Source organism: Suricata suricatta, chromosome 7 (assembly GCF_006229205.1).
Source record: "Suricata suricatta isolate VVHF042 chromosome 7, meerkat_22Aug2017_6uvM2_HiC, whole genome shotgun sequence".
In the NCBI taxonomy this organism is placed as follows: Eukaryota; Metazoa; Chordata; class Mammalia; order Carnivora; family Herpestidae; genus Suricata; species Suricata suricatta.
In genome coordinates, this window is record NC_043706.1 from 130,897,756 (window position 1) to 130,908,098 (window position 10,343).

General features: G+C 44.8%; 1 protein-coding gene across 1 annotated transcript in view; it reads left to right on the plus strand.

The window, feature by feature from the left end:
• Positions 1 to 10,109: 10,109 nt before the first annotated feature.
• Positions 10,110 to 10,343, plus strand: part of LOC115295370 (estrogen receptor-like) — a 917-nt gene continuing 683 nt past the window's right edge. The window contains exon 1 of the mRNA XM_029943252.1: positions 10,110 to 10,337. Within this exon, the coding sequence (XP_029799112.1) occupies positions 10,110 to 10,337 (228 nt within the window). The remainder of the gene's footprint in view (positions 10,338 to 10,343) is intronic.

Sequence of the window (10,343 nt, forward strand, 5' to 3'; positions counted from 1 at the left end):
CAAAAACAAATAAACGTTAAAAAAAATTTAAAGAAAATCGATTAAATTTTTTTTGGTTACAGGTAAAATTGTTTGCAAGTTTGTACAATTTAGCTGATATAAGGATTTAAAACTTTTTTGTCTGTTTGTTTTTAGCTAGAAAGTTTGATTCAAATGCTATGGTCATAAGAGTCAGACCTAAATGGACTCTTCTGTGGAGTAATGGAGTAGCGTAACTCATTTCTTCATGTTTTCAAAGGCAAATTATTTATCTGACCACAAGTTGTGTCAATTTTTTTTAACTTATGTTCTCAAATCCTTCTCCTCTTTTCTTTACCAGTGATTTGAGAATGCAGAAGCTGTCTTGTGTTTTCCAAACCATTGGGGATTTCTAAGACTCTAAGAATAGCTCACTGAGCCACCAACTTTATGCCTTTAATTTGATTTATTTTAATCATGGCCCACACTAAGAGAAGAAAGAGTACCGTATCCACTATGAGATGTAGGGGTGGGGTAGAAACCCTAAATTTGAAGGCCCTGTTTACAGTCCACATCCTCTAGCCATATGATCTTCTGCAAATTTCCTATGTCTTTCTGAGTCTTGGTTTTCTTATAAATACGATGAAGAGATTGGGTTCAATAACCCATAAAGGGACCATCAATTCTAATAGCCTGTTATGTGTTAAGAACAGGGCACTTGTTGGGGCACCTGGGTGGCTCATTCAGCTAAGCATCCTTCAGCTCAGGTCATGATTTCACGGATAATGAGTTCGAGCCCTGAGTTGGGCTCTGGCTGACAGCTTTGAGGCTGGAGCCTGTTTCATATTCTGTGTCTCTCTCTTGGTCTCTGCCCCTCCCCTGCTTGTTCTCTCTCTTTCTCTCAAAAAAAAAATAAATAAATCTGATTTGTTTAGAAATATGAATCTGTTTCCAAAGTTTCCCCTAAGCTCTGGTTATAAACTCTAGCCATCATATTCATTCCTTTTGTGTTAGTTATTGAAAAAGTCACTTAACAATGCAAATGTGATCTCTGGAGGGGTTTAAACATTCATTTTTTGGTTATTTATTTATTTATTTATTTATTATTTATAGCTTATTGTCAAGTTGGTTTCCATATAACACCCAGTGCTCTTCCCCACAAGTAGGGACCAACTGCATATCAGGCATTGTGCTAGGCAATGGACTTATGACTTGGAAAAAGATAGCCTCTGTATGCCCTTTTCTGAATTTATCGGTCAATGGGAGGATACGGAGAAATATACAGGAAATTCCAACAGCAAAAGCGCTATAACTGGGGATGTTTAGGGAGCTATGGGCATGTATAAGAGAATCACCCATTAGGAAATCAAGGAAGGCTTTCTCTTGGTGGTTGGGATGTCTCAAGGGAGACTTGGAGGATGGGTAGGAGTAAGTCTGATGACAAGGTGGGAAGAAGAATCCAGGTAGAGTACATCACGTATGTGACTATTTGGACTGACACAGAACTCAGAAAGTTAGAGGAACCTGAAAGGAATTCAATTTGGCAGGGGCACAGTATCTGTAGGAAAGTGGGTGGGGACTCTAGAGAAATGAGGAGAACAATTCAAGTTCTCTTACTGTTGAGGAAGATTACTCTTTCTGCAGTGTGAGGAATGGGCAGGGAAAGGAAGAGCCTAGAAGTACAACCTGGGAGAGAAGAGAGTGGCCTGAACATCATAAGATGATGAGAAAAGAGAGTGGACTTAGAGCAGTCAGGAATACAGAAATAAGAAAGATTTGTGATGGAAGGAAGTGAGAAAGAAGGGCAAGACTGAAGCCTGGATTGTTTTGCTTACACAGTTATGTGAACAGCAGGGCCGTTTGATGAGCAAGGAGACAGAAGGGAGAGTTGTCTGGGGAAAAAGAGAGGTTAATTTTGGACAAGTTGAGCTTCAAATGGCCAGTCTATAGTAGGTGCTCAGTAAATATTGAAGAAATGAAAATGCAAGTAGAAGTGTCTACCAGGCTCTTCTACTGATTGGCTCTCCTAGCCAGCAAAAGATCTGGGGTGGAGATTTCCATTTTTAAGTTTTCAATGTACAGATGAAACTTTAAACCCTAGGAGTGATCAAGATCATCCAGGGAAGAAGTACAGAGGAGGTCCTAGGGGCTGAACCTGGAGGAATATCAATCCTTGAGGGCAGACAGAGGCAGAGAGGTTCTTGGAAGTGGCAGAGTAGGAGGGATCATTAAATAGGAGTAAACACTAAACCTCTAGAGGTAAATGCTGTGAGGGCAGAGATATTCTGTTTATATTTGGGTGACTGTTAGAGACAGAATTGTCTCTCCAAAATCCATATCTTGAAGCCCTAACCCCCAAGGTTAACGGTGTCTGGAAATAGGATCTTTAGGTGGTAATTAAGGTTGAATTAGGTTATAGAGGTAGAGTCCTAATCCAATAGGACTATGGCCTTATAGGAAGAAGAGAGCGTTTTCTCTGCTAGGTGAGGATACAGGGAGATGGCAGCCTTCTGAAAGCCAGCCTGGGAGCCCGCACTAGAACCTGACCTTGCTGGCACTCTTATCTCAGACTTCCAGCCCTGGAACTGTAAGAAAATAAATGTCTGTTTTTAAGGCACTTAGCCTATGATATTTCATAACGACAGCCTGAGCTAACTAGGGTAGTGTCCAACACTTAGAAATGGTCCTGGTAAATAGTAAGTAGTCAACATTTTGTAAAATTGAGATATAATTGACATAACATTGTATTATCAATATATTATTTTGAGTCAACTGAATGTGTGAGTCATTTCCTGGCATGCTCATAAATACATCACTTCCTTGACACAGTGTGATTATAAGTGAAGAAGTTGGGAGAAGTGAGAACACTGGCTAACGTGGGGGTCCTGGGTGCTTAGGGGGGTGGGAAGGAGCCACTTTTCCACATGAGTGTGGTGACAAAATAGGAAGAAAGACCCAAAAAGGCTCAAAATGCACAAATATCCTTTTTTCCCATTTGGCTGAAACTTGATTGATTAATAGGTGTGTGTGAGTGTGTGTATGTGTGTGTGTGTGTGTGTGTGTGTGTGTGTGTGTGTGTGTATGCATGTCCTCAACATTAGATGAGACTATTTAAATCATTGTGACTTTAGGTACAATCTGGGTATTGCTCTGTACAGAGAATACTCCAAGCTGGCAGTGAGATTCCTCAAGTACGTAACAGATAAAGGGAGAGAGAGGGACACAGTGTAATAAGCATTGGAATAATTGGAATTCTTTTATCACTCATGGCACTTACGGTGAAGGTACTTTCTAATGTGTCTTTGCTGTATGTGATATAAGTGAATTATCTGAAAAAGATTCCAGAATGTTTAAAATTTTTTTCAAGAAAATGTAAAGTGAAAGTTACTAAATTCTATTTAAGCTGGTGAATTAAATCTGAATCACTCACTGATTTATAATGAAGAGTAGCTATTCTGCCTGATGACCAAATATCCAAACTATTTCTATCAGCTCCTGGGTAGGAAGCCAGAAAATAGCATCTGAAGTCCTAGAGTTTGTGAGATTAAAGATCTTGGGTTTGATTCTGGGCTTATAAGTAATTTATTTTTATTTATTTTTAAAAAAGGTTTTTGGAGTGGCATGGGGAGAAAAGGCTATTTAAATTTTTTTTATGGTTTTAATTTACTTTTGAGAGACAGAGAGAGATCGTGTGAGCAGGGGAGGGTCAGAGAGAGAGGGAGACACAGAATTCGAAGCAGGTTCCAGTCTCTGAGCTGTCAGCACAGAACCCGATGCGGGGCTCAAACCCACGAACCGTGAGATCATGACCTGAGCCAAAGCCAGACGCTCAACTGACTGACCGCCCAGGTGCCCCAAGAAAAGGCTGTTTAAGAACATAATAAAGAATACTGATTGCGGGGGCGCCTTGGTGGCTCAGTCATTTGAGTGTCCGACTTCATCTCAGATCATGATCTCATGGTTCGTTGAGTTCAAGCCCCACATAGGGCTCTGTGCTGACAGCTCAGAGCCTGGAGCCTGCTTCTGATTCTGCGTCTCCCTCTCTCAGTGCCCCTCCTCGCTCACACTCTATCTTTCTCACTCTAAAAAATAAATAAGCATTAAAAAATTAAAAATAAGAATACTGATTCCACTTGTCTTCCTGGTGACTTGAATCTTTGCAGGCTCCCATTACGTTTGATCATGGAAAGTCTGTTATACTTAAAAGGTCGATGTATAGAGTGTTAGCAATTTTCTGTGGCCTTGAAGGAGCTGAGCCCAGGGAAAGGCTTCTGAGAGAAACCTCCCTCTGTACTTGGGTGCCTTGGCAAGACTACATGACCAGCACCAGACTGACCATGTCATTGGTTGGAAATAAGGTATATGTGCTCCACCTTGCAAGAGGTCATGGGTGACAGTCTGGGCCAGGGGGCAAAATAAATCTATGATGATAGATATTAGAACAGAGGTTGCCTGCAGGGGTTAGGAGCTGAAGGGAACTTTCTGGTGTGATAGAAACACTCCAGGACCTCACTGAGATAGTTTTTACAAGGACATACCCATTTCTCTAAACTCATCAAACTGGACACAGATGAAATGTGCATCTGGCTGCACACAAATTTTTCCTTATAAGACAAAAATCAAAGGTCAGCTGAAAAAAGTCTAGGAGCTAATTAAAAACCCTGAAAACAAGTAGGATGAATTCTGTTTAAAATGAGCAAAACTAAAAAGGAAATTCTTCATTTTCCTTTAGAGGAAAATGGATGGTGTCAAATAAGTGCACAAAGGCAAGCTCCCAAACAGAGCATTTTTAATCAAAATAATAGTCAGTTTAGACAGAGCTAGACCCTCACATCCCAGAGTGAAGGAGCTGTTTTATTACATGTTTGTTTATTTTGGAGAGAAGAGAGGGAATACAAGTAGGGAAGGGGGAAAGCAAGGGAGACACAGAATCCGAAGCAGGTCCAGGCTCTGAGCTGTCAGCACAGACCCAATGCAGGGCTTAAACTCATGAACGGTAAGATCATGACCTGAGCTGAAGTTGAATGCTTAACTGACTGAACCACCCAGGCACCCCTGGAGGTACCATTTCTAGGACTATAAGCTGTTTTGGAAATCTTTCTGCATGTATTTTCTTTCATGTTTCTGTTGTAGGACTACTGTTTTTATAAATGTAAAATGCTTTGAATGGAGCTAGAGAAGAAGCTATGTTTGGTCATAGTATTATCTGGTTATGAACTAAAAATTCAGAGCTCTCTTGTGAGTCATGCTGCTAAGAATTGCAGGCTTCATCTTCAAGACTGTGTGAATTTGAATTTTGACTTTATGGTCTTGGTTGGTGTGAGGATACAAAGATAATCTTTTAGCAAAAAGACTTTTGAAAATGGTAGAATGTTACATGGAAAGCTAGCTTTTAGAGATGGTTATTGGATAAGTATGATACTATTTTTTTCCTTTAAGTATCTGGACTAATCAAGTAGCCAGGATTTGGTGACCTGAAATGACCTGGCATTCGCTAGGCACTCAGCGAATTCCCAAATAACTGCAGTTCTCAAGGAGCTTCTGAGAAGGACAAGGGAATTAAAAATACATATAAATAATTCAATTCAAAGAAGAATGTAATAAATGCATGGGAATACCATTGGCTTTCAATGGAGAGGAAATTCCTTTTAAAAAAGGAGTAAAGGAAGACATTATGGATGTGGTGGCCTTTGGGGCTGGATGTTAAAGAAGGCGTGCTTTCCCCTGACAAGCCAGCCATCAGGGGTCCTGGGCAGAGAGAATGTCCTCGGGAACGCTGTGAGTGCCCAGGGCATAAGGGTTTTGTTGGGCTACAGCACAGGCTACACATTGGAGGAGATACACTCGGCAGGAGAAAGTCCTGAACTCCCGGGGAAGCTATGATCTGGGTAAAGGTACAGCCGGGTCGCGAGAAGATGGATCCGGAAGCAGTCAGAACGGAGGAAGTAAAGAGCAGCAGGATCTCAGTAGGGGAAGGAAGAGGCAGGCAGGTCGCTAGACTCTTACAGCAGGCCGGGTAATGCGGTTGAAGGAGGATGATGGGAGTGGAAGAAAGGGACAGGCAGCAGATCTAGAATGCTCAGCAACGTGGAAGACAAGAGAGGGAGGGACAGTTATCACAGGAAACTGAGAGACCGTTGTTCAACGACAGGAGGGACAGTGATGTTGTTCATGGGCCAGAGTGGAGGGGAATGTCATGTTTGTGGGAGAGAGGACGATGACTCATATTTTGAGCCAGCCAGCAATGCCCAGGAGAAGTTGGAAAAGTGGGTCTGGATGGACACTCGGTGGTGGAGCTAGAGAAAGAGACGTGACCCCTCTTCCCCTGCAAGTACCTGTAAGTCATGGCCACGGGTGAGCGTGTCCAGCGTGATGGTGTGGAAAGGGAAGAGGAGAGAGCTGGGAGCTAGCCGGACCGTGAGGTTGTTTGCCAGAAATGCTGAAAGAAAATTGGCAAGGTGTGGGTCCTCCCCCAGCCCTGCCCCCAAGCCTGGGCGATGGACCAGGGAGAGGAAAGAGAATGCTGTAGAAAAGCATTCAAGAAAACTGCTTTTAGAGGACTAACCCTGATTGTTGGTCTCAGAATAATCAAAGCCTATGCTTATCTGCAGATTCCCCTTCCTTTCTCCTCTCTTTTCTTTCTTTCCTCTCCTTCCTCCCCTCCTTCCTTCCCTTCTGCTTCCTTCCTTGCACATTCTTGTTTTTTTTGGTCTACGGCATGGGTGGCCACTGTTGACCGAAGGAGTTAGGATTCATCGCGGTCACCTACAAAGGGATAACTGGCTTTTTGGTATTTGTCTTTATAACTGATTGTGGACAGAGAGTGTCTCTGCCCCAATATTGCAACACTTTGGGTCTGTTAAAGCATGAAATGTGTATTTGCGATATGACGACATTAACATGGTTGTGAGTCTTTTTTTATATAACTTTTTACTTCTTAGGACTGCTCTCAAGAGCTGTTCGTAGTATCTTGGTAACTGCATAAGGTCCCAGGGCCAGAGACGGGCCACTCCTGGCATTGTGATTAGAGTCATTTAATACCCAAGGCCATGACTAATGTCTGGCAACAAAGGCTCCACTAAGTGTCACGTGTCCTGGGACCTTGCATGAGGGCAAAAAGGGAGCACCTTATTATTGTGTGTTATTACCATGGTCAAGAGAAAAGTTGAGGACCAGGTCGATCCATCCAGGGCAGGGTTGAGAAATGAGAGACCCTCTCCCCGCAACCATGATCAATACCACTATGCCCAGGAAGCCTAAAATCAGTTGAAAGTAGCGACACCCACCTTTGTCTTATCTTCCTACCCAGGCTTTTAATAATATATATATATTTGTATGTTTACAGAAAGCAGTCAACTGATCTATTCGTGGAAAGGTTTGTGGGTTTGGTTAACGAGGTGGAGGAGTATTACATTTCAGCTGGAAACACATCCCTAGAATGCCAAAACATTTCTTCCAAAGTCTGGTTTCCTGGTGCAATTGGAAGCATGGCAATAGTGTGTCTGTTCAGAAGCCGGGGTGGAGTGGGGGGCCAGGGCCAGCAAGGCATCTGATCCGAGTGTATTCCAGAAGGCTTTTAATGTTAAATTACATTCTTCAGGAAAAACCGCCCATGTCACATAAACTTGATATCCATATACTTTTGACGGGCATTCTATTTTAGCCATAAGCCTATGATTTACAGCAAGCCTGTTTTCCCTCTTGCTTAGGGTGGCAGCAGAAAGCGCAGGGTGCTTTCCAGGCTCCAAGGGTGAGGAGCAAATGGGGCCCAGGGGGGGTTTGCTTTCTCCCCAATGAGGCCGACTCCAGCGGGGCCCCTCTGGCTAGGGGAGCAGACAGCAGGCTCTCCCTCCTCTCTGCCATCCACCCAGCTGGGTGCAGCAGCTCCGATGCGTGCCCGCCTGCCTGCCGGGAGGGGCTGCAAGTGCCCTGCCTACTGGCTGCTTCCCGAATCCTGCCTTTCCACACACAAACACATCCACACATGCTCTGCCTCGCTCACGCACGGAGCTACACGCACATGCGAGCACATTCCTCGCTTCATTCTCTGGTGTCAGCCCCTGACTTCTACAAGCCCATGGAACATTTCTGGAAAGACGCTCTTCATCTAGCAGGGTAGGGTTGTTTTGATTTCTCTCTTTGTAGCTTTAGCATTTTGAGAAAGCAACTTACCTTTCTGGCCAGTGTCTGTCTCCTAGCAGGAGAGATGAGGCTTCGCTGCTTTCAGTGGGTTTCTGTGTGCATCTCCTTTTCCTTCCAGGACTTGTAGGATTCTTTGTGTCATTTAGGTATAATTGGGTGGGTGCTGATTTTGAAGAGCCCTGTGAAGTGCTTTTGCATGTGTTTAAGGAAAGACATTTGAAAATTGGAAGTGTGATCTATGGAAACAAAATCATCTGTAAAAAAATTGCTTTGGAAAGTAATGGTTGCTGGCCATAAAGAGAAATATCTGTGATTCACCTAATGTGTTTTTAACCCTGTCTTTGCCTACAACCTATGGCTACAACACCAACTACATCTGCATATTGTCCAAAAAATGGTCTGTCTGTTCTAGTAAGAATTAGGTAAAACGTGTACTTATTAGTATTAGAGAAAAAAACCCCTACCCTTAGTAACAGTAACCTTGGCATTCATCTGTGCCACGAACATTGTTAGGTAGTCTGTCAGGTATTTGGGATAGCAGTTAAAGCAAAGCATTGATGGCCATATCAGATAGTGTATCAGAGTCTATTAGGCTGGGGCAAAGGAAGTTTATTACAAAGTATAAACTACCCAGGACTGTGTGTCACAATATATTTACCTTATCTTTCATGTGTGTGTGTACAGATACATATTGTTTCTGTGTGTATGCTTAGATTTTAATTCAGCTGAAAATTGTTTTTCTATTTCTTTTACATCAGAATATTTGATTCTGCATATCCTAGCCGCCGTGAACGGAGCAGGTCCAGTTGCAGGAATAAAGAACAGAAATGTAGTATTGCATGTCAAAATTAGTTGGTTAGACCAACAGAGTAACATAGTAGCCAAAGAGCTGGTTAATGACTTGAGGTTACATTTTGTATGAAAAGGTCACATTTCATATTCAACTTTCTGAAGTTTTGGTTGCATAACCTGTGGGAGACACGAACACCCATGTGTGCCCAACCAAAGGTTTTTGTGAATCATCGTTCACATGAGAATTCATAATGGGAGCAAGGTCCAACACAAACCCAAACCAAGCTGGGAGCATCTCACCGGGTCCTGGCTAGACCACTCTGGGACAGTTTTGCGGATGAGGAAACTGAGGTCGGGCACTGTGCTTTTGATGGCAAAGTGCCGCTCTTGCTGTAGGTACACCTTTGTATCTCTGCCCCCCACCCCCATGTCTCCTCTCAGTCCCTGAAGCTGCTAAATATAGCTGTCTGTGGCCGGCTGCACATACAGCCGCACACCCCATTCTATCTGCCATATCTCAGTTACAGAGTGGCCCTCCCCAGGGTCATTCTGTGTACACACTACATATTTCCAGCCAACTGGGAGACTGAATCAAACAGAAAGAGAGACAAACAGAGATAGATTGGAGTCTGGCTTGGGGCACATAAGGCAGCACGGTACAGAAAGCCGGCCCTTGGATTAGCCTTGCCAGTTTGTTTTAAACCTCATCTTCCGTGGGCCACCTTTAGGAGATCCCTCTGCCTCTCCTCTCCACCCCCCTCCCCCTTGGCTCTCCGTCCTCCTGCAGTGAAATTTAGCTTCCATCCCGAAGCGACAAGTGAAGTAAAGTTCAGGGAAGCTGCTCTTTGGGATCGCTCCAAGACGAGTTGCTGCCCGGAGTAATGTTTAAACCAACGTCAGTGCAAGGCAAAGGCCCCTGGCCCGCTTCCAGCACCTTTGTAATGCATATGAGCGCGGGAGACCGGTACTTAAAGTTGGAGACTGCAGCCTTGAAGTTGGCCGAGCGCGCTCGCGCCGGGCTGCACTTGCTCGCGTCCGGCCGCCGGGCTCCGCGGGACGGGCCGGCTCCCGGGGCAGGGCCAGGACTCGCTTGGTGGTGGGACTCGCGCCGCGCCGCCTCTAACCACGGGCTGTGCTCTTCTTCCAGGTGGCCGGTCGGCTGCTGAGCCCTCCGTCGCGCGGGGAGACCGTGTGCGCCTTGCCCACGGCCGCTGACCATGACCCTCCACACCAAAGCGTCTGGAATGGCCCTGCTGCATCAAATCCAAGGCAACGAGCTGGAGACCCTGAGCCGCCCGCAACTCAAGATCCCCCTGGAGCGGCCCCTGGGCGAGGTGTACGTGGACGGCAGCAAGCCCGCCGTGTACAACTATCCCGAGGGCGCCGCGTACGACTTCAACGCCGCGCCCGCCGCCTCCGCGCCGGTCTACGGCCCGCCCGGCCTCGCCTTT